Source organism: Physeter macrocephalus, chromosome 19 (genome assembly GCF_002837175.3).
Source record: "Physeter macrocephalus isolate SW-GA chromosome 19, ASM283717v5, whole genome shotgun sequence".
NCBI classification, from domain to species: Eukaryota; Metazoa; Chordata; class Mammalia; order Artiodactyla; family Physeteridae; genus Physeter; species Physeter macrocephalus.
In genome coordinates, this window is record NC_041232.1 from 32352183 (window position 1) to 32376773 (window position 24591).

The window sequence follows — 24591 nt, forward strand, 5'->3', positions numbered from 1 at the left end:
TGAAAATCTGGGGCCCTGAAGAATTGTTGTGGATTCCTTATGCACACAGACCAAAGGCATGATTCACCCACGCACTGACGCTTATCTAAGTCTGCCTGCATGAAAGCCACCGAAAAAAGAGGACATTCAGTCAGCTCACACTGTTGGGGAGAGACGACGGAGCGTGAAGATTAGCAGGAGAAATAATTCCCTGTTTGGGATCCTGTCACCTTTTAGTTTCCCAGGTGAATGACCAAGAGCTAAAGAATGTCGATAGGATATAGGAGTTATAATTCCTGCTACATCCTAACAATTTTCATATATGATTTCATTAAATAATCAGCAATCCTATGAAGATAGTATTATGATCCCGTGACAGACAAAGAAAACAGAGTCTGAGAGTACAACAAATTCTCCCAAGATCCGCAGCTGACAAGTGGTATTTCTGACTCCTGCGCCTAGTCTCTTTCTGGTATGTTACACAGAGAGGAAGTTAGGAAAGGAAGCAGACCAGGTGAATTAGGTGTAGGCGGCAGGGCCTGGGGACGTGTTCCACCAGCCTGTCCACTGTAGAAGCTTCACCAATGGTGGGACAGCCAGACGGACTCCTTTGTATTGATAGGTAGTGTCCAGGTTGAAGATATAAAACATATGTCTGTTCTGCTCTGTTTCTGAGGCCTAACATGCTGATGGTGGAGCCGGCATAGTCTGTAAGAACTGGAAGCAGTCAAAGCAACCAGAGCTTCTGGCTTGTCAACTCTAGAGGCCTAACCTGTCCTGGAATATTAAATGCGTATGTTAGTTACACTTAAGGATATTTTTTTCAAACAAAGGGTCACACATGTTTATTCCTGAACCAACCTACTCATGCAGGAATGTAGAAACAAAGAAAAAAATCATTTTCCCAATAAAACACATCCAACTGTCTAGATAGTGGGGATGTTTTCAGCTTGACATGGTAAGATGCTGGTGACTTTGATACCTGAGGGCGGTGGGGAGGTGTGAAGGTCATGGCTGCAGAACAGACAAAGATAACTTAGGGTGGGAGTATTTTTGGTGCTTTGCTTAAAGTGTTCAACTGAGTAAATTAATCTTAGATGACAAGTATGCAGTGAGACCCGCTGCACTGGGGAGTGAGTCTCCCTGTGTAGTTTGAAACATATTTCGATATCAGAGCCCCGTTTTCCTAAGTTAAAAAAAAAATTACACACAACACCAATAAATATAATAGGAAGAACGGTGAAGCTCTTTGGTGAGGGCCTGGAGTCCTATCTGCTCAGCCTCTACCACTCTCTGGACAGAGGTCCCTAGAAACCCTCCCTGCCACCAAAAAAATCCCAGGATTCCTAGGAATACAGTTTGAAAGCCAATGGTCTATAGTGAAAAGTCCAACTTACTAATTTTTTTAAATACAATTTTATAACTTTAGACCAAACAGCTAACACAAAGATCAGAGAGGTAAATGCCTTTCCTACATGGTTTTTTAAATGTCCAAAACTGATTCAGATTAGAAACATCTATTTGTGTAAGCCTATCTAACCTACAAAAACGGCTCTTCCTTCAAGTCTCAGCCTGGGCCTCACCTTCTAGAAGTCTTGCAGAATGCATCCCTTCAGGCTGAGTTGGGTGTGCCTCCCAGGTGCTTCTGTAATAGCCTGCACATTTGTCTATCAGGTATTTCCAACTTTATTTGATGATAATCTATGTATCTCTCTCCTCCACTGAAAAGTGAGGTCTGAGGACCGAAATTACTCTTGTCTCATTCATCTTCATATCCGCTGCCCCTCTGACAGTTCTTGGCACAGAGTAGGGGATCAGTGAATATGTATTTGAGTCTTGGGACTATTTTGGAAATACTGCTTTACAAAAGTATTTTCCTTAGCAAAACCTTTCTTCCTAAGTAGTTACGAAATATTCAACAGGTAGCTGGCAGCTATTGTTGCCAAAAGCTGGAAGGGGCGGTCCCTTGCGAGGTAGGGAGCCCTGCTCAGCAGAAGAGGGATTTGGCAGGGACATGAGCACCTGCCACAGAAAGGCTAGAAAGGACTTGTGTGTCGGTCAGCTGCATGAGCTAGATGAACCGGCGTGTCCCTTCCAGCTCCTGGGACGCGATTCCATCCCATAAGCACTTGAAAGCTTTCTCTATCCTTCACGCCCTGGATGGTACAAAACGGAAGCTTCCACCCACTAGCATTCCAGAATTCTAAACAGCGCAGAGGTACACACACATGCCCGGTCAGAGAGTCGCCAATTTCAAATGAGGCAAATGGAAATCAGTGAGGATCTGATCAGAAAGCCAGGAGGAAGGGAGAATATAAACCCGTGAAAGAACATCCATCTTGTCCTCACAGTCTCCTGGGCCGTGGGCTATAGGCTTTGACAGGTGTTGTTTTATTTGCCCTCAAAACAGCTCTCTGGCAGTCCCTTCTCCAAGGTCACACAACACAGAAGCGCCTGATGGAATAGATACAACGCGAATAACATTTGACAAGATAATGATGCTTTGTGTGTGCTTGGCTGCTCTAAAGCTCTGCATACATATCCATCCCTGCTTCCTTGGCAACCACAGTCCTGTTCTGATAAGTGGGCCTGGGGTTGCAGAGGGCCTTTGTTTTTACTAATTCTCTCATTTAACCTTTGCTTTTTTTACAAGGGGGGGCGGGTGGTAAGGAAGAGGGGCCAATCCCGTTTGGCAGGCGTAGCCAATGTCTGAGTAACCAGCTTTAAAAAAAAAAAAAAAAAAGTCTGTGTACACTCAGAAAAATAGCTTTGATAAATGGGTCAAACGCAGATCTGTCTCTTGGCCAGGCCACCTCATGTGTCCTTTGGGTCCTAGATAGGAAGGTCTCTCTTCAGGGTACGTGACGACGGTCCTCGGTAGGGAAAGATAAGCAGGATAGGGTGGAAGAAAGGAATGAGTCTCACCACACCTGCTTAATTTATTTCGTGGGGCCCCGGAATTATTCCAAATTTTCAATATTTTTAAACGTTTGGTGACTGTGCTTAATGCCTCTGAACGGCCCACTTAAAAACGGTTAAAATGGTAGCTCTTACGTACATTTTACCACACACACGAAAATATCCACCCCACTGCCCCCCAAAAAAAGTCTGCAGCAGCTGAAGGTAGATGGGTCAGGCTTGCTGTCTTCACATCCAGAGTTATTCATCACGCTTATAAGAATGTAAGGTATTTTGTTAAATATCTTCCTGAATTCAAAATACAACATGTCCACTGGCATGGGTGGAGGGAGAAGTTAGGAAGAGAACTCATCTGCTCAACGGGAACCTAAGGTTCAGATCTGGGGCATGTGGTGGCTGCCATCACCTTTCTCTATCACAGAGTTGAAGAAAAAAAAAAAAAAGCCATCCAGTCTTCAGGAATTATTCAGTGATCACTTATTTTATGCTGCGATCATCCTGATTCTGACTACCGCTTCCTAGGGATCTTGTTTGTGGCCTTCCAGGACGGGAAAACACTGCTTTCCCCAAAACTGGACAAAGTGCTCAAGGAAGCACAGAGAGAAAACAAGCACTCACAGTCACCGGGTCACCTCCAGCCAGCTTTCCAAAAGTCCATCTATAAATTCTTTAGGTGTGTCTATTGGTCTGTTGTTTTCCCTGCTAAAATAAAAGCAGCGCGAGGACTTTAGTTCTTGGGTGAAACCTTCCTCCCTAACAGTCGATGGTAGGTTTTTGGCTCGATAACAGAAGAAGGGAAATCTGCAGTGAGTGAGGTTTCCTCGCGGCCGCGGCAGCTGACAGAACGTTCCCGCAGCTCCCGAAGTAAACCGATCCGAGCCTGTCTCAGACAATGGGGCCTTGTGTGAAACAGCTGTCTCGGGGAGATGGCTCGGTGCTGTTGGCCGGGGCCTGCCTGTTACAGAGATCCGTCTGGTATTATCTGACTGGGACGAAACGCCCAGATGGAGCGCAGGGCTCCCACCAGGAATGCGGTCCAGCACCGATGGCTCGAAACACGGGCTCGGGTTTCAGTGGCCCCAGGATGAAATACTGGTTGATTGTGCTTGGAAATCTAGCAGTGCCTCCTGAATTGTGGACAACTTATATGTGGAATTTTCAGGCTTTATCTGAAACGAACTGATAAACCCAAAGCGTGTGTGGGGTGGAGGCAGATTAATTCCACTTTAATTTTGCCCGGTAATAGCATCCCCGTTAGTGAAACTTGGCCTCGAGTCCCCCAGAAGGCCTGGGAGCCTTGGCAGCGAACATGGGGCTGGTAACGAAACCCGAAATGGGGTTTGCCCGGTTTCAGGTTGAGTTATGGGAAGCTGTGCAAGTCACCCCTGCGGCCGTTGATGGGTGCCATGCCCAGGCTGGCTCTGCCCAGGGTCTCTGCAGCCTAAGGACTGGTGGGTGGGTGGCAGGCAGAGGAGCGCTCTGTGATTTCCTCAGCTCAGTTGCCTCAAGCCTCGGGTGCTTCGAAGCGGGGCAAGGTGGGTGCATCCTAGCTCCTTCCTGTTTTATTCTCACCTTTCTTCTGCAATGACCTTCAAAAGGTCCCTCCCCACCCCCATGCTCCAAGACGCACACACGCTGCATAGTCTCTTTTTTTAAGGGCTGGCCAACCTGAAGTTAGGGACCAGAAAGTGGCAGGAATGAAAAGAAAACTGTGTGCAGTGTGCCTTATGTTTAACCTTCTAGAACGCTGGCTGCGTTTTGCTTTGCACAGCACTGGGCACAAGGAGAAAGGTGTTGGTGCTGGAAGGTCATTTCCAAGCATCCCTTCCGTGGGTGTGTTTCACTGGGAGTGGTCTGAGGCTGCGGGGAGTGGTCTGAGGCTGCGGGGCGCGGAGAGGTGAAAATGGGCCGAGGGGAGGCAGGATGCCTGGAAGCAGCTCTCCAGGTCCCTGGGCCAGTGCTGTTCCCGTTATTCCAGACACTTCTGCATTGCAGAGAAGCAGAGATTGCAGAGAGAGGGCCTGACTCATGGAGCATGGTCCCCGATCGTTTTCCCTAACAATAACCAACAACTTCTGTGAAAGATCATTGCAATGGCCTTCAAATGCAGTATTTAATCCTTCCATGTTCCCAAGGGAAATGTTAACTCATTTCATCTCATTCAGCTTTCAAAGGCTCAAAAACTGTATTTATCTACGTGATGTAGATGCTGTTACTATTTCATGGCTGATGTAAATGGAGATATGGATCGAAGCGTAACCATCTTTTATGAGTGAGACTCCTGGAGTATGGACTGGGGAAAAAACATTAGCTGAATTTTTGAAAAGTTGCTCTTTACAAACAAAATAATATTTCCCCCATGGTTTAGCCCCGTGGAAGCTCTGGTTTTAGTCCATGGGATAACTTCTACTTGAGAATTCTATTCTTTATTCATTAGCTTTTAATAAATTCATAAATTCATCATTCTTTGTTCATTTAAGTTTTGGCTCCTTTAAGGGAAAAAAAAAAGTGCTCGTTAAATTCAGAGCAGCCCTTGTCAGCCAGGAGTGGAACAGATCCATGTTTTCTGTGGAGACCTTTTTATTGACAACAGCTCTGGATCACAAATGTGTTTGAGAAGCAGCTGCGCAGTTGGTTGGAGAAATTCTTTTCCACGGGGACAAACTCGTGAATAAAAATGTCTCCACTTGGATAATCCCGACTTGAAATCACACAGATTTGGTCTGACAAATCCACATGACTTTGGAGTAAGTGGGTGGATCCACTTTTTTAAAAATTCCTTTTTCCTCCTCTCTCCTAAAGTCTACAACATTGCCCCCAGGGGCAGGGAGGCCAGGTGAGTAAAAAGTCAAAAGTTGAGGATAAGGAGATTTAATTCACCCACAAACTCGTTCAACTTTTCCCAGATGGCTTGGTTCTTCCAGCCTGAGTCAGCACAACTAGTATTATAAACAGAAAACCAAGAGGATGAATAGACCCACCAAGACTATCTTAGCTAATTAATCAGTCAAGACTGTAAGGAAAAAGTGGTGCTAGGCACGGTAAAACCTTAAAGAAGTAGAATCTTAGGCCTGGAATCTCGCCGTTAATTAATTTTTCTGGTTAACGTAGAGTTTATTGATGAGTCAGTTCACTTCGAACCTTCTTCTAACAGGATAATTGGGAGTTACATCGGCACAGTCTATGCCATGCCTGCTTATAAGGTCAGACATATAAATAGATGGTGCTGGAAAGAATGCGGAGAGGGCAGAGACAGAGCTGTGCACGGGAATTTGAGGAGCAAAGCGAGGGAGAGGTGAAAGGGGATAGGCCTTTCTGGAGGAGGCACACCTGCGCACAGGGGGCGGGGCCCGTGTGGGGCGGGGCCAGTGTGGGAGCCAAGGCAGGAGGCACCCCAGCTCAGTGTTTAGCCTGAGCAAAGGCACTGTGGAGAGACCAGCTTTTGGATTTGGGAAACTGGGGGCCCAGGGCACTGAGGGAGTGGGCAGAGGTGAGGCTGGACAGGTGGGCCATTGAAGGGAGTTTCCCGCTTATCCCAGGGATGATAGGGGTGCATGGAAAAGTTTTAAGCGTGAGAATTATATGAGATAAGAAGACCCTCCAGTTAATAGGAGCAAACCTCCAAATTGGCAATGGAGGGGGGAGAACATTCATGCTGTGGCAGGGGTGATGGAGCTTTGTAGCCCTAATCGTAAGCAACCAGGGACTCCTGAGAGGAATGTGGATGTGGGGAGACAAGAGGTGTCGAGGGGTTGCTCAGACGTGCTGCACGAAGGGTTGGTATACACCAGAGTCACAAATTTGAGCAAAATACACCTACTTTACAGAATAGCTGAACCCAGGAGCATCGAGGGGACTAAGGGAAGGGGGCTCAGGACCGAGTTTTGTGTTCAACATTCTCGAGGTGGAGGGAAGAAGAGGAAAATGAGGTCAGGGCCAGAGAGAACTGTGGGCGCCCAGGGGGCTGAGATTCCTTTGTGCCAAACGCAGAGGTCCAGGATGGGGGAGGGGAGGGGAGAGCCAGACCGCAGGGAGGGGGGACCCTGGGAGCTGAGGATGTAGAGAGAGCAAAGGAGTCTGCCCTTTGGAGAATCCAGCGTTTAAGGGAATGTATTGGTATGCTCTGGCTGCCATAACAAAGTACCACCCGTGGCCTCAGCAACAGAAATTTCTTTTCTCACAGCTTTGTAGGCTAGAAGGCTGAGCTCAAGGTGCCCGTTTGTCCCTAGGCCTCTCCCCTTGGTTTAGGTCTTCCCTCTGTGTGTATCTACAACCTGATCCCATCGTCTTATAAGAACACCAGTTATGTTGGGTGAGGACTCACCCTAATGACCTCACTTTAACTTAATTACCGATGTAAAGGCCCTGGTCCAAATACAGTCACAGTCGGAGGTCCTGGAGGTTAGGACTTCAACAGATGAATCTGGGGAGGACACAATTCAGCCCATAACGGGAGAAGAGGAATTTTATTTTAGCTAGAGGGGATCACGAGATGGGGGAGGATTTTCCCCTTAGAATGGGAGAGGCTTGAGAATGCTGGCAGCCCTCTCAAGTAAGGCTGCAGAGAAGGGCAGAGGTGGCAGAGAGGGAGTAGGTTCTCCAAGCAGCCAGGAGGAAGTCGGGCCAAGGACACAGGTAGATGGGAAGGGTGGGCGTAGAGAGCTCTTTAGGACGGGGGCAGTTATCGGTCGCCGCTGATTCCATTAAGAAGCAATGGCAGTAACTCAGAACACCTGACATCTCTGATGGCGGCCACGTCACTGCTCGCCCATCACTCACTAGAGCTTTAGGGGAACTGCGTGGGGGGCAAGTGTCAGGAGAGGGCAGAACACTGAGAGTGTTCATGCCTGATCCCCCTGTTTACTTCATCTCATAGGAGGCAAAGTTATGGTTGAAGATGAGGTAGCAGGGGTCTAGTTGTGAGTGAATAAGAGTCAAAAAAGGAGGGTCAGGGAGGGAGGTGACCAAGACCATCTTGAAGGACTAATGAACGGCTGCAAGAGACAGGCTGAGTTTGGAGCCCATGGGTTTGAATGGCTCTAAACCACACGGCAAAACACAGCTCACAGAGCATCGAGTGGGCCCAGCGCCCTGCAGGCCAGATGTGTCTGGCCTACTCTGCACCTGAAGATGGACCTTATTTTGCTGGAGCATCTGTGGCTCCTGGGGAGGGTCTGACCCTTGATTTTGCAGCGAGTCTGTTTTCTGCACAGGCTCCGGCAGGATGGTCTAGGCGTCCAGCCTTGGTTAAGGTCCTGTCTTCTCCGTGTGTCTCTATCATCCAGCAGCCAGCTGGCCACTGTTCTAGCTCTGTTAGGTGGGGAGCTATGCCAGACTCTACAGATAGGCATGAAAATCTGGGGCCCTGAAGAATTGTTGTGGATTCCTTATGCACACAGACCAAAGGCATGATTCACCCACGCACTGACGCTTATCTAAGTCTGCCTGCATGAAAGCCACCGAAAAAAGAGGACATTCAGTCAGCTCACACTGTTGGGGAGAGACGATGGAGCGTGAAGATTAGCGGGAGAAATAATTCCCTGTTTGGGATCATGTCACCTTTTAGTTTCCCAGGTGAATGACCAAGAACTAAAGAATGTCGATAGGATATAGGAGTTATAATTCCTGCTACATCCTAACAATTTTCATATATGATTTCATTAAATAATCAGCAATCCTATGAAGATAGTATTATGATCCCGTGACAGACAAAGAAAACAGAGTCTGAGAGTACAACAAATTCTCCCAAGATCCGCAGCTGACAAGTGGTATTTCTGACTCCTGCGCCTAGTCTCTTTCTGGTATGTTACACAGAGAGGAAGTTAGGAAAGGAAGCAGACCAGGTGAATTAGGTGTAGGCGGCAGGGCCTGGGGACGTGTTCCACCAGCCTGTCCACTGTAGAAGCTTCACCAATGGTGGGACAGCCAGACGGACTCCTTTGTATTGATAGGTAGTGTCCAGGTTGAAGATATAAAACATATGTCTGTTCTGCTCTGTTTCTGAGGCCTAACATGCTGATGGTGGAGCCGGCATAGTCTGTAAGAACTGGAAGCAGTCAAAGCAACCAGAGCTTCTGGCTTGTCAACTCTAGAGGCCTAACCTTTCCTGGAATATTAAATGCGTATGTTAGTTACGCTTAAGGATATTTTTTTCAAACAAAGGGTCACACATGTTTATTCCTGAACCAATCTACTCATGCAGGAATGTAGAAACAAAGAAAAAATTCATTTTCCCAATAAAACACATCCAACTGTCTAGATAGTGGGGATGTTTTCAGCTTGACATGGTAAGATGCTGGTGACTTTGATACAGTATAAATATGTGTGTCATCTCCCATGCGGTTCCTTATAGACCCAGCTCAGTCTCATCCAGTGTCTCCAGTTGGAGCTGGACCAGATTTTATTACCAGTTTTTATCCAGATCCGCTGGGGAAGGGGATGATTCTGCTTTTGTTTCATGGCCAGGAATCCCTTGATCCTGAAAGTCTTGTGACAAACAGATTCAACCACACAGATCGTGGTGGCAGAGAGAGGGAGCTAGGCCTATGGCTATAAAATAAGGGTTTTGACTCGGCAAAAACTCAGACACGTCCCCAGAGGAGATGGCCTTTGTTTTACTCGGCTACCACTGAACACTTGAGAGAAACTGTTCATTCCCTTCACTCCTGTGCCTCTTATACCACCTCCTTGTTCCCAAAATAAAAATGGTACCCTGTGGGAGTCAGTGGGAAGGAGGAGGTGTGCTCTTTTCTAGATGTCTGGGTTTTTGATCGAATGTAGCGAGGAAATTTTAAATCGTAGTTTTCATAAAAGACTATTTTGTCTTTCTCTGCTTCTCATTACGATGCACAGTCTTTCAAAGAAAAACCAAAACTTGAACCTTATACCCGCCGTCTCTTTCAAGTGATCCCTGGTTCCTGCATTCTTTTCATGACTGAGATTTCTTTGTGCGACAATCATTTTCGGTAGACGTGCTTTGCCCTCCTGCCCTGATGTAGGACAGGGATCAGACTTGCCGAACTTCTGCAAATTCTCCCACTGACTGGTTACAGCTGCCCCCCTTCTCTCCACTGGCCGTGGCTAGAAAGTGTGGATAAAGGAAAGAAATCACCCTCAGAGGCCTTCAGTTGAGTAGATTCAGAACCAATTCTCAGTAAGTGTTGAGGGAAAAGGGCACAGCTGGACCAGGGCCCCAGGGAAGGCACTTCATACTTTGAGCCCAGCTTTTCTCAACTAAAATGATGACACTGGCCCTGCCCCACGGGGTCCTGTGAGGATCACATTAGATGTGCGTGTGAAAGTGCTTTGAAATACAAGGTAATAGTAATATAAATAGGCAGGTTTTTGCAAAAACCGAACAGTGATGGCCTTTCCGATCTTCCTGGCTTTGTGTGGTGAACTAACCCAGGCCTGTCCTCTCTGCTATCATCCCCCAGAGCCACCCATTCATCGTGGGATGAGAGGTCTCTAGGCTTATAAGTGGGGGAGTTAATAAAGAGATGCCCACTTCTTATATAGAAGGAATTCAGTTCAACAGCGTTTTGGGTTGTTGTTCTGTAGTCCCACGAGGGATAGACTAACACAGGAGCTGGGAGGAAAGGAAAGGGAGAAAGGAACCTAAAAAAATTCACCATCAGGGTTCTTATAGGCATGCAGGGAAACCAGGCTTCCCTACATGCCAAGAGCGGCAAAGCAAGACAAGGCCTATTCTGTGATTACATGTGATACAAATAGATGGAGTAAATCATGGTTAAATGGCATGCCTGGGGTGATACAGCAGAGATTATAATTCTGGAAGAGGCAGGGAATGGGCCCTAAGGGAAATGGATGGTAAAAACTATTAACTACATTTGGATGGAACAATCTGGAAAGACTGTGTGGACCAGAGTGTGAGAAAAAACCAACTAAAGGAAACCCCAGGGGCACATCTTCCTCCTGGATGGACAGAGCCTAAAACCGCCCATTCTAGGCCGTGGGGTCTCAGCTGTGCTAGAGGGGTCACCCCAATCTAACACTCTCCTTTGCTCTCAAGAAGGCCCTTAGCTGTCACCTTTCTAGGACCAAAGGAGATACCTTCATAAACTCAGGGGTGGGACTGGGATGTTGGTTGTCTGGTCTAGTGGTTTCATTTAGGGAGGGAGGCAAAGGGGACAGAAGTAGAGAACAAATACTTTATCCGTAGGGCTTCCTTTCACTGGAGAGGGAGAGAGGGGAAAAAAAAGAAAGAAAAAGAAATTCAGGGCTTCCCTGGTGGCGCAGTGGTTGAGAGTCCGCCTGCCGATGCAGGAAAAAAAAAAAAAAAAAAAAAAAAAAAAAAGAAGTTCAGAAGCAAATTTGAAAAAAATTAACATTTGATCCTTTGAGGGAGAGCACATCCATGGATGTTTGCTCTCTTGCCCTTTTTGTACTTGCATGTATTTTAACTTTTTTCCAAAAGGAAAACAGTGACATTTTCAAATGATTACTATAACAGTTTAGTCCAGAGCCAATTTCATATTGCAACGGATACCAACACAAACCACTTTTGTTGTGGTTGTTCTTTGAGTATTTTCCTTTTTAAGGAGAGAGACCAAGAGAACTGCAAGTTCTCTGATCAGCATTTAAAGAATTCACTGTCCTTTGGCCCAATCATACTTCGTCCCATGCATCCCAATCCAAGTGATCCAGCAGATCCCAAACACGTATAGCTATGTTTGAATTTCTGACGTCCATCTCCCCCCACGTCCCTCACCAGAATGGAATCCACAAAGGCAAGATTTTGTCCTCATCACCGTGTCACATCCATGCAGCACAGCCTGGCACATCATATGCCTTTATTCAATATTTGCTGAGTAAATGAATGAATTCCCAGAACGCACAGGGACTGTCCCTGCACCAGCTTTTGTGTAGATCCCACAAGTCCTTTCAGGCTCCTTTGACTTTTTTGGCCTTGGCTTTGAGGGCCAACCCAGCCCCTGAGAATTGCCACCACGTACGGTAAAATAGTGAGATGCAAGGCTAACACCTTGGGAAGATGTCCTGTACCTAGGCCTCTTCTGGAACTTTCTTTCACCAGGTTGGGCTGTTATATGCATAGGAAAGGCCCACAGGGGCAGCCTGAATATCTCATTTACTCTTGCTCCCTTATCCTTCTTTTCCTAGCATCCCTGAGAGAAGTACTTTTCTTTCCACCCTGCTGAAGGCTGGTATGGAACATTTTAGAGTCGTTTCAAAATGACATTCAGATTCTTCTTTCTTCTTAACCTCATTTCCTTTTTTAAAAAAATTAATTTATTAATTTATTTATTTTTGGCTGAATTGGGTCTTTGTTGCTGTGTGTGGGCTTTTCTCTAGTTGCGGCGAGCGGGGGCTACTCTTCGTTGCGGTGCATGGGCTTCTCATTGCGGTGGCTTCTCTTGTTGCGGAGCAGGGGCTCTAGGCATGCGGGCTTCAGTAGTTGCAGCACATGGGCTCAGTAGCTGTGGCTCGCCGGCTCTAGAGCACAGGCTCAGTAGTTGTGGCGCACGGGCTTTGTTGCTCTGCAGTATGTGGGATCTTCCCGGACCATGGCTCGAACCCGTGTCCCCTGAATCGGCACTTAACCACTGCGCCACCAGGGAAGCCCTTTATCTCATTTCTTTACCAACCTTCAGCCTTTTTTTTTTCCTACTTTTTACTTCCATTGGCGTTTACCATTTACTTTGTTTTTTTACTTCCTCAAAGGCTATGTAACAAATATGAATTTTACCTTCAGACGAAAAGAGTTCTTTCACCCACCATTGAGTGTCCAATGGAAAAACTAAACTAAAAAAAACTCTGTTAGAGCTTTCTTAAGATCAAAGTGAGTTTTTAGTTCTTTGGAAAAGAAAGCGTGGAGGGCAAGGAAGTAGGGGTAATCGTCTGCTTGTCCCAAGCCCTCCTGGTTCATGGAGACAAGTCCTCATCTCCCCACCCTGGGCCTAGGAAAGGTCATCTCTCGGACACTAGAAATGCAAGTAATCCTGGAGCCAGCAGGGAATTTCCATTCAAGGAACGTGATGGTAAAAACCTGAAAAACAGAACGGCCCCAACTCTATTCCTGGTGTTTTTGCTCTCACCAGACCATGCTGAGTGAAGATGTCCCTTGCTTAACTTCCAAGAAGACATCCGAGTTAGCCCCTACCTACATGCTTGGTGTTGCCCAAATGATTGTTTGGAGCAGTGCTTTCCCCTCATTTGAGAATCACTGTCTTATTTCAGCTCATCTTGTTATGCGGTCCATTACAGGGCTTAGGTATCTGGGTGTCATTGAGAACCATTAGCTCAAACTGTTGAGGTGTATCCCGATCCCTCAAGTTTCTCTCACAGTCCTCAGGAGCTGTGCAATCCCAGGCAGCCGATTGGAGACCTGGGTTCTAGTTCTAAGCTTTTAGGAATCATTCTGAGATTTGCTGGTGTCACAGTCCTGCCCTTCAGCAAGATCATTCAGAGAGGTTTCCAGAAACCTCAGAGTTTGCCTAAAGCCATGTGTTCACTTAGGAAGTGCCCCTTCGGATCTGTCTCTGACTGATCTGGGACAGGTCCTCCAAAGCACGTACCTGTCCCAGACAACCAAGGATACTGGTTGCCTGTGAATCATCCAGACTTTTTTTTTTTTTTTCCTCTTCTCTTCTGGGCAGAGCAGGTGTGGGGCCCACAGTCGCACACCCACAGAGGAAGTGTGGAGTCCTGGTCCTCAATAATAAACATTTATTGAGCACTTGCTGTATAATCAGATCCAGCCCTAAGCAATTCACACACGTGGCCGCTTTTAACCTTCACTACAACCCTGCCAGTAAGTAGGTACCCTTAGCCCCATTTTACATATAAGAAAACAGAGATTAGGTGACTTGTCCAGGGAAGTGGCTAGGAAGTGTTCCAGCAAGGATCCTTGGCCAGTCAGGGCCAGTACTCTTAACTTCTGTGGTGGCCTGTGCTGTCTTTTCTGCTTTGGGGTGTTGAGAAAAGGAGGGAGACCTCACACAAGTGATTGATCTGTTAAAGAGGAAACGGTAATCATCCCAAAAGGTTTTACGAGCGGATTGAAAAAAAAGTCAACTCCTAGGCCTGAAAAATTGCTGCCTGGTGGCTCTCAAGGGGGACCCCCCCTATCCCTGGGGAGGTAATCTCTGCACTTAAGCTCTGGTGTGACTGGTGACTTCTAGAGTTCAGAGATGCCCTGGTCACATGTGCGGGAAGGCTGAAATATTTGGGTAGCGCCCAGGGGGTGGGCAGCCGAAGTCGTTATCCAGCCTGGCAGCCTTAAACAGAGGAGCAGATGACTAGAAATCCCAAAATGAAGTTGCTTTCCGTTGTCTTCTCAGTCTTTGCGGGGAATGAGGTTAAGAAAGGGAGATCTAAGTCCACTCCGAGTCTCAGGCTCGGTAAATTCAGAACAAAACTACAGCAGCAAAAACGTTGCTTCAGTCCCATAAAATCTCTCCCTGTGAAGATCTCCAAGCGGGCAAGCCCCCCCTCGGAGGCTCCCCGGCTCTGGCTTTCTCTGTGGGCTCCGTCTCCCTTTCCTTCCTGCCCGGTGCCGGGTGGCCGGGCTCCAGCCGCGCAGCTGCCCGGGCCCCACCAGCGTAGGGAGCGCCTCTGGGATAACGCGGAGCTCGGGATGCTGGGGATGCTGGGGCAGAGGCTCCTTTCTGCTCAGCTCGCCCATCCGCTGAAAGGTTCTCCCCTTCGACTGCACCGGCGGCAAGAAGTAGCTTGCAAAAGGAGGCTTTTCGGCACAGGGCACAGGGAATTAAACCTCTATGAACAATAACGTTGGTCCGTGGAGTGGAAGAGCAGGGGCGGTGCTGGCGTCCCCTAGGCAACGGGCTGACAGTGTTCACTCCTTAGACAATCTTGCAACTGGCCATGGCTCTTTCCTGACAGTACCAGTGGCTGAACTCCGGAAAAATAATGAAGGCTATGGATGGGATATGGTGAGTGCCACGAGATTCCCCGCTCCAAGTCAGGGCTGCTTTTCTTGTGTTTGGACTCGGATTAGAAAAACAAGCTAGCAGACCATGACTGCTGACACAAATAAATAACTGTACTGGTAAACACTTGAAATTCATCCTTGCAGTAAAAGGAAAAAAAAAAAAAAAAAAAGAACTATTTGCCTCCTTTCCTGGTAACATCCAGGGCTGTGATGGAAAACTCCGTTATGCCTAAGAAAGATGCATGATGAGCATGTGGTTTTCTCCAAGTTGGTTTTCTTCTTTAACCCAGGAGCGTCTGTTCCATAGACCGCAGAGCAATGGCCACGACCGGGCTGCGTGCGTGTGCGCGCGTGCGGTGTGCATATCGTTTTCCCTAATTACTACAGCATAACTTCCTCTTTGCTTTACCAGACTAAGTCTCAGCAATGAGACGTCACGTGTAAACTTCTTGTCTGTTTGCTTTTTTCAGTTCTAGGGAAAATCCGAACCGCAGTTGGCAGTGCCCAACTTCTTATGGCCCAGAAATTCTACCAGTTCAGAGAACTGTGTGAAGAAAACCTGGTAGGTACCCTTACCCATCACTGCCATTTTCCCTGCTAGTACCACGAAAAGAACCTGTTGTCAAGACCGGTCCAACTAAAGTAGAACCAAGTCAGAGCCCATCGGACTCTCTTACCTGGAATAGAGAGTTTTCTGATGAATCATATATTTCCTGCTTTTCTTAAAATTAAAAAATATTTATGTTATACTTAAGTAATCTTTGAAGAAAGAATCCAATCAGGTTAAAACTCCATTCCCCCTCCCCTTTTTTTTTTTCCCGTAACTGAAGACTTTCCATTTTCCTGGCCTTCTGATTTCATTATTCTTACCAAACTATGGAGCAGACTGATACGTAAAAAATAATATTACAGCAAAAAAATCATTTTCGATAATGAGTTTCTTTCTGAAATAGCCATCAGGGCCTATTTTCTTATCAGAGTTCTCTGTTTTAATTCAAGAATCAGAAGTGGAAGATGTCATAAAGTATAGATTTGATCTCCCTGAGACCAATGAAACATTCATCCTTCTTGGACGTACGGAAAGAAAATAAACCGGGATAAAGAGACAAAACCAATACTAGCATGAACAACATTTTTAAAAAATTACCAGCAAAATACAAGGGCAAGAGCTTCCTCACAGAATGTTTTTTAAATGCTACCATCTCTACAAGTGTCATTCCACAAAAATAGCTTCTATTGGTCAATTAATGATCAAGTTGGATCTAAATAAAGAAAATGAAAAGCAACTAGTTTATCTCCTGGAAGGTTAAAAACATGAATCATTTGCAATCTGATTGACCCAAACTATGATTTTAGAGTTCTAACCACATCTTGTTAACAAGGACAAATACAGACTGAATGGAATTTATCTAGACAGGGCTCAACCAAGAGCAGATATAAAGCCTGCAAAAGTTGGTGCTCTCCGTCCCTCTTCACCAGGCTTTCCTTCTTGAACCCTCCTCCCCTTGGGGCTATCCTTTCCTTCCTCCTCACCCCCACCCCTGACATCTATAGTTTGTTTTCTCCTCCCTCAGCAAAAATTACCTGACCCTTCTTTCACCGTCTCAGAAATTCTATTCTGAATTATGAGATAATATATATTAGTAGATGTATTGATAAGTGATTCAACCAATATCTTATTGAGCTTCACTACGTGCAAGGTACAGAGTTCCTGCTAATCTGTAAACTTGCGGATGTGTCACAGATCTTAATTAATATGATTCTTTGCCCTTTAAATGTAAAAAAGTTCATATAAAGCCATATTTCCCAAACTGGCCAAAAGACACAGGTGGAGACCAATAAGTACACGCTACAGGGCAAACACAGCGCACCTTTGAAAAGAATTATAGAAGGAGGAACAGAAGCGCACTGTGTCCTCAGAGCTTTTAAGTTTATGATCTGGTTAAATCCTCAAAGCAACGGTCTGGAGAATATAGTGACATTATTTTTATGATGGTTTTACAGCTGAGGAAAATGGGCCTGGAAGAGCTCAGTGACGTGCCAGGGCTGCGTGGTAAGAGGCAGAGCCAAGGTTCAAATCCCAGTGTGTTCGACTTCAATCCCTGTAAATGGCCCCCAGGATTTGAGTCCCCTCCTCACCCTGATCGCTCAGCTCCATCTCCTCTGCAGCAGGAAGCACGGTGGCCTGGTGATGGCACCACTTAGGTCTACAAAGCTGCATAAAAGCAGCACTGAGATTGGTCACAACCAGGCCCAGCTCTCCTTGCTTGAGTTCTTACTCTGAGGAGGACACCTGCAAACACTTGCACCTTGTCTCCGACTTGACTGTCAGGCGTAGAATAAATGGATTGCAACAAAAGTCAACCCAGGGACCTGGCCCTCCTTATCCTTCTCAACCTCTACCACCTCTGACCTCCAAGTGGCCTGGTTCATACTGAAGCGGGTTGTGCATCTCCTTCTGCGCTGGGGTGTCACAGGAGCCTCTGATTCGGAGACTGGCTGAGCGCCCAGGCTCTTTCTCTCTGCTTCCCCATCCGTCCCGTGGATGATGTGGCAGCAAAGAGAGTCTTGGTGGGAAAGGAGCAAATTGCCCGTGTTACAGAGTTAAACGACCTCTATCATTTCATCTACTGATGCACTAAAACAGTTTAACCAACAGAACTTGTGACCTAAAAGACTTTGGTGAACTTCAAAGTATGAGCAATTTAGCTTTTAGTTACCAATGAGATAAGGAAATACATTGCGAGATCATAAAACTCCATTTGACAAGTACTTTGTCAAAGCTATTATCTGTCTATTCTGAACCTAGATATTAAGAAACTTTCTTTTTAGTTTACTAAATCAAAGTACTACAGAGAAACCCTCTTGTTAATGCAGATGTCATTAGAATAGAGTTTAACACTGACCCAAATACTTACAAATTTTAGATCTTACTTATTCCAATGATCTATGGGTAGTTTTAAAAGTGTAAGTTTATAAATATATTCTTTACTTGTATTTATTCTGAAGCCAGACCAATAATGCTAGTCCATGAAAGGGCTAAAACGTTCTTTCCAACTTATTAACTTTGATGGTCACCAACCTTGAGCTTCCTGAAATTCTTGATGATATTTTCATAGGGTTGGTTTTTAAAGTACAAACTGGCCTCCAGTTATTATATGGCATGAGACTTCACAGTCTTTCCAATTGCCCAGATTCCCAGAGGTAACCAAAACGGACCCCTGCTAGAAACTTTTGGCAAATGGGAGTCCCACCCATCTGCCCATGAATGCCTTTAGCTACTGTTGCAGGTAGTAACCAGCGATGAACACAACACCTTCAGTCTTTAGTTGTGTTTGTTCTGTCTCAGACCATATAAATGAGTGGTTCATACTTTCTGGTACTTGTCAGGGATATGTGAACGAGGGCAAAGAAAGTCAATCCACAAACCAAAGAATGTTTAATATTATCTAGCAAATGGGTCACTACAGACATCTACGTGTATGTATAGACAAGCGTTCTCACATTTGCCGTGTTACGTCATGGTCAATTTAAAACTAATTCGTTTCCAAATGATTTTGTCCAAGTACTTATATGATAAAATGACTTCCTACATTAGAGATATCTTAATTGTTAAACACACAGTACTTTGAAAATCCAGTTCTTTTATTACTTATCACTTGTTTGCCCTAGTATTTTCACTCAACGTGAGTATTAAAATGAATCTTACTTTAGATTCCTTATATGTTCTCTGAGTATGTTGGATGGCATGGAGTTGAATACTGACTCTAGTACCAATACACTATATATATATTTTTTTTTGCAAGAAGGTATTTTCATTTAAATATAGCTTTAAATGCATCTTGTCATAGATCATACATTCTGGGATTTTTCAAATGTTTAGACTCCCTGCCACAGCGTACTGATGGATGTTATATTAACAAAAGAAGAATTTTACTTTGACATTGACAATCACTGACACAAATGTGTATAAGATGAGTGTATAAACTTACCATTTGCCGTGGAATCTTTTTTTTAAAAACCAAATTCATAGAAAGAGAGAGTATAAACGTGGTTGCCCGGGGCTTGGGTGTGGGGGAAATAGGGAGAGGTTGGTAACATGGTACAGATTTTCAGCTATAAAATGAATAAGGTCTGAAGATCTAATTAGAACATGGTGACTATCGTTGATAACAGTGTATTGTATAACTGGGCTTCGCCAAGAGAGTAGAACATAAATGTTCTCACACACACAAAAAGATAAATACGTGAGGTGATGATGTGTTACTTAACTCAGTGGGGGAGTCCTTTCACAATGTGTGTATATATCAAATCACCACGTTGTACACTCTAAATATTTTGCAATTTTATTTGTCAGTTATTCCTTAATAAAGGCGAACATGTATATAAGACATATATACCTATAAGATATAAAATAAATAAATAAAAGTGCCATCTATAGCCTCACTTTTCTCTCCTCTCTGAAAACCAAAAGGAACTCATCCTCCTTGCATTATGTGAAATATTTGAAAATGCCACCTTGGTCCTGTGCTTGTTGTCCTAGATCATCACCTCTAAAGCGTGAATGTTTTTCTTTCTCTTGTACAGAATCCCAATGTTCATCCAAGGCCCACCTCCCAGGATCTGGCGGGGTTCTGGGACATGCTGCAGTTGTCCATAGAAAATATTAGTATGAAATTTGATGAACTTCATCAGTTAAAGGCCAATAATTGGAAACAGATGGATCCTCTTGACAAGAAGGTAGAACAATGTAGATTTTGTATGGTTCATTTAAAAACCTGCACAAACGCCGGACAGTCTAAATAGGCTTCTGCTTTCAGTCTTGCTGTTTACAATGTGAAATGGAGCTGATATCATATTAATTTCATTGTAATGACAATGTTTACATAGTAATCATTTGGGATATTATCTGTAATATGTTTCAGGCATATTTTTAAAGAAAAACCTGTCTTTGTGAATTGGAAAATGGGAATGTGGCTTTTTTTGTTAATTAAACTTTAAGTTAAACCATTTTAGTCACTGGAAGGAACTGCCTCCATTTTGCTTTTTAAACTAAAATAAATGGCATCTTCAGTGCATGATTACATACAGCAAGAGTTCAACTTCCTTACACCCCTAGAATGTGTTTCCGAGAAAATAGGAAGCCCTGCAAACTAACCGACTTTGATAATCATTTCATAAATATAGTAATAAAGAAACCACTGTTGTTCAAGTCTAAAAATATACACACCGTAAAGTTTCACAGTAATCATAAATGTTGGGATTTTTTTTTTTTTACCAGCTTTACTATTGGTTGATTTGCCTTGGGGAATATTGCTCACTGGGTTTCTCATGCAAGAGCTTAGAAATAAAGTCTCAAATTCTTTTACTTGAATTAATAAATGGCAGTTTTCACATTTGATTATGGCGGGTCCACCAGGCTTGCCCAGGTATCCAATGTCCACCTCCCTAGGCTGGCCAGGCATGCATGACTTTTTTAACCCTTTGCTTTCCTATGGCCTGAGGTCAGATGTTTCTAAGAGATTCAACTTCTAAATATTAGGCACAGCTATACTTGTGATGCCCTTTTCTGATCCCTTCACCTATCAGAGAGCAAGCAGCAGTCCAATCCATTCTTCTGCTGCTGCCCGTTAAAATACCAGGGTTCTTGGAGTCCATGGGCTCCCAGGAGAAATCCAGTGCCAACAGCCAGTGCATAATCAAAGGGGCCACCGCTGTCATCACTGGCCCTCATCTCTAATTCTGTCACCATCCACCTGTGGGGTTTTGGTGCAAAGCATCAAAGTACCATTGACGTCTCTGTGGCCTCTCACTGGGGGAGCCCAACATTGGAACTCAATCTAGTTTTCTTTAATCTGGGTTTAAAACTGTCTGCCAAATAAGCTTTTAAATTGGTCTGATTTTAAGAAAACACTACAGATGTACACACCTACTGGTAACTGAGTTTCTAGAGCTGATCCATCTAATTTCTCACTCATGGATTTTTTTAAATTATAGTTAAAAAATAAAATGTGCAAGGAAAGGAAAATATGACTAAAAAGTTTCCAACATTCATACTTTCAAAAATATCTACTGAGTTACCCAACAATGAAGATTTTAAACGTCCAAAAGGAGTGAAGCTAAGAATTGAGATATGTAACCTATTGACACAGTAAATCATTAGCTAACTTGATTTCTAAATCTTCATGCACGTTGTCTGCGATCAGAGCTTTGCATCACCCCATGAACTGGAAGGGAAACAATGAACAAGACAATCAGAGTTGGTGGAATATGGTTTGCACTCTGTGCTTCCCTTTTTTATCCACACAAGACTCCACCTTAAACAGCCGGCGGGCAACTCCAGTGCAATACGTTAACTAGGCGCTTCACCCCGGCAAGAAAGGAGGAACACAGAGAATGCCCTTTGGAAAATCATGGAATCCCTAATTCAAGATACTTTTCACATTTAGTTTTATGAGAATTTAGGGTATTTTATTAAAAAATGAAATCACCAGATTCACGTGGACCTTTTTGCAGCCTGAAAACTCACCGTCTTTTTCCTAAAAATGCTTTGGGGTTTAGATTCCCTTCTTTCCCACTGTACTTCTTTTTCCAGCCCAAGTGATGAATGGCTTTTGTTTTTGCAGCGGCCTTTAAAAATAGCCACCCGTTTTCTAGTTTGCTGCTGCTAGGGGGGATGAACTCTTTCAGTCCTGTGTTCAGTTTTCATGGCACAGTGTCTGTCCCTGTGCTGGAATTGCCTTCTGGGCCGCCACAGTCGCCCCAAGGTCCCTAAGGCGTGACGGTCCAGCAGGATGTTTTAGGAGCTGACTCCACTACCCCCGAGGGTAAGGAACTGTTCAAGTCCTCCCTCCAGGGTGACCCTGCCCAGTACATTGCTGTGTGTTTGTGTGTGATGTGCAAACGGGTGTAACGCACTGTGGCATCAGCAAAGCTAAACGAACGCAGGCTTACAATCTTCTCTCTCGTTTGGTTGTTTAGGTTTGGGTGGGCCCGAGGAGAGAGCGGGGATGTTTTTAAACTCTGAACGGAGCTCGCACCCGCCGCCTCCCTCCTTAGGAGGGATACAGAGTTCTAAGACGCAGCCGCTGCCACCCTTTCCCGAAATCTCTGGCACCCGGAACAGTCTGGAGCCTCCAGAGAAAAACCGCAGTAAATGTGCTGGGAGCCCGCAGCCTTTCAGCAGGCGGGGGGCATTTTAAATACCCACATCCTTCCCTTGGAGAGACCTAGTTCTGCCATCCAGCTTTACCCTTGGCCTTAGACCTACCGGTATTTTTTTCCCCCTGCACCTTTTGAATACGCAAGCCAGAATAATGAAGAAAAAATATATACATATCTATACATGTAAAAAAAAAAAAAATATATATATATATATATATACAGATCGGAACTAACCTAAAACCCCTTAGGCTTTTGAATACGCAAGCCAGAATAATGAAGAAAAAATATATACATATCTATACATGTAAAAAAAAAAAAAATATATATATATATATATATACAGTGTGCAGATCAGAACTAACCTAACCACCCTTAGGCTTTAAAAAAAAAAAAGTGTGCTAACTACTGACCTATCCCAGTTTTTCCCAAGCTTGTCCTGAGAAGCTGTGTAATGTCCTGAACCTTCTGCTTTGATCAGGAGCGAAGGGCCCCTCCTCCAGTGCCCAAGAAGCCGGCGAAGGGCCCCGCGCCGCTGATCCGGGAGCGCTCGCTGGAGAGCTCGCAGCGCCAGGAGGCCCGCAAGCGCCTGATGGCCGCCAAGCGCGCCGCGTCCGTCCGCCAGAACTCGGCCACCGAGAGCGCCGAGAGCATCGAGATCTACATCCCCGAGGCGCAGACCCGGCTCTGAGGCCCCCGGCCGCCGCGCCCCCGGCCGCCTCCTCCCCGGCGCCCGCCCTTCGCCTTCTTGGCCCGCCCACCCGTGTAGACGCGGCCCCTCTAGGTCACCCGCCATCCTCCGTTCTCTCGAGCTTGTCTGTCCCTAGATTCCAGCAATATCGAACCATAGGGTATCTCAGAAATCCAGGATCCCGGAGGGGGGGGTGTCCCCGGGGGGGTGGTCCCCTCGGGACCTCGCGGACTTCCACCCGAAAGAAACTAGGAAACTAGGGCTCCGATCCCCCTGATTTCCCCGACACGCTTCCTATTTGGGCAAAGCAGATGGAACACTTGATTTCCAACCTCAGAAATCACACACCCTGTCACCGGAGTCGGGAAGTGACACACCGAGAGGGGACGCAGAGGGGCTGGGGGGCGGGGGACCAGGATGCGGAGTGGGGGAAAGAGAAGCAAACCCTGCGGGTGCCGGGGGTACCTGCGTCGCTCACAGCTGCACAAACTGCCTCACTCTTGTGTCATCAGTCACTGCTTCAGATGTCTCAATCAGCAGAAGATTGTCAATCCGATCTTTCAGGGATATCCATCTATTCTGAAAGGCAATAAAATGAAAACAGGCAAGGCAAGGCAAAGGAAGCACTGCTAGTTTAAAAGACTACATAAGGGATTTTTTCTTTTGTCCTATTCTTAAGAAAAGTTAGACCTGAAGTGTTTTTTTCGCTTTTCTTGTACTATGTATATTATATTGTTGTGATGGTGGTGGTGGGGTCTTTAGGGGAAAGTGTTGGTTCTATTAATTTGTTAGTAGTGTCCATCCTGGGGGCCTACCTAATTACACAGAGCTAAGTACATCTCTGCTTACGGAGTGCTGTACATGGCAGCCGGGCTGCTTTCTGCGAAGAAAAGTTGGGATTTTCCTAGCATCCCCTTGGAATGCTACACATCCGTCTCTTTTAACCCAGTAGTTCACACGGCAGACGTCTGTCTTCATCAGTCTTTTCTCACCGCTCCACCGAGTCCTAACACACCCCCGAATAAGGATTTTGTCCCGTGTCAAACCGGTAAAGTAAGCTTTCTGTCCCAGTAGACATGCTGCCTCGTTCCAAAGAGCGGCCACGTGTCTTGAGGTCCCAGGTAGAGAGAGAAGAAATTTGACCTGCGAGGTTCAGCAGCCACATGGAGGGGGACAGTGTCATGATTCCTAAACACTGAAAGAAACCCAGGCTTTTGGCAGAGAATGTTGATTTCCATTTTTAGTCCTGATGGACGGCCAGTATGACCTTTGCATCCAGCTCAAGTTATCTTTAAATGCCCTTACTCGTAGCAGTTTAAGCACTTAGAATGAGGTGATCTTAAATGATCACTGGCGTTTTATCCAGCTCCCTAAAGCGTTAGAAATTACCACTGAAAAATGAAAGACTTTTAAAAACATACATCAAATACTCTTGCACCAGAGACGCTTTTTAAAACAAACAACAACAAAAAAACACTCGCATAGCCAGGTGCTAATTTAATTTTATTTAAGAAATTAAGAGAGGTGATGGGTTCTGGCAACAACTATTTTCATGGACATATTCTAAAACCACTAGAGAATTCGCTACCTCTCAGAGCCATTGATGCTTTGAGCTATCTTTATAAACATGGCACAAATGTTTACTGCTGTGGTTTACAAGACAAGGGCTACTAACATTTAAAAACCAACCAACCAACTTTTAACTAGGGTGAACAAAGCACCTTTGAGTGCTTTATAAAATTGGAGCAGACGGAGAATTTGAGCTTCAAGTATTGCTGGTTTTAAAAAGAATACACCTTTTCTTTACTCTGTAGCAGCCAAGGAAGGTCACACAAAGTTTGCATCAAGTAAGGCCAACTGCCACCTTGGGTAGCCTATGGTCTCATTCAATCCTGACAGTGACTCAGAA

General features: G+C 45.3%; 1 protein-coding gene across 11 annotated transcripts in view; it reads left to right on the forward strand.

Annotated features, from left to right (window-relative positions):
- DLGAP1 (DLG associated protein 1) overlaps window positions 1-22682 on the forward strand; it is a 337165-nt gene extending 314483 nt beyond the window's left edge. For 9 of the 11 annotated variants that reach the window (XM_024120784.1, XM_024120783.1, XM_055080557.1 and 6 more), the window contains 3 exons: window positions 15301-15392; window positions 19418-19570; window positions 22473-22682. In XM_024120784.1, the coding sequence (XP_023976552.1) occupies window positions 15301-15392; window positions 19418-19570; window positions 22473-22682 (455 nt within the window). Of the gene's footprint in view, window positions 1-15300; window positions 15393-19417; window positions 22140-22472 lie in introns of those variants that run through there. The other 2 variants (XM_055080560.1, XM_055080561.1) reach the window with 1 other exon arrangement.
- The last annotated feature ends 1909 nt before the right edge of the window (window positions 22683-24591 follow it).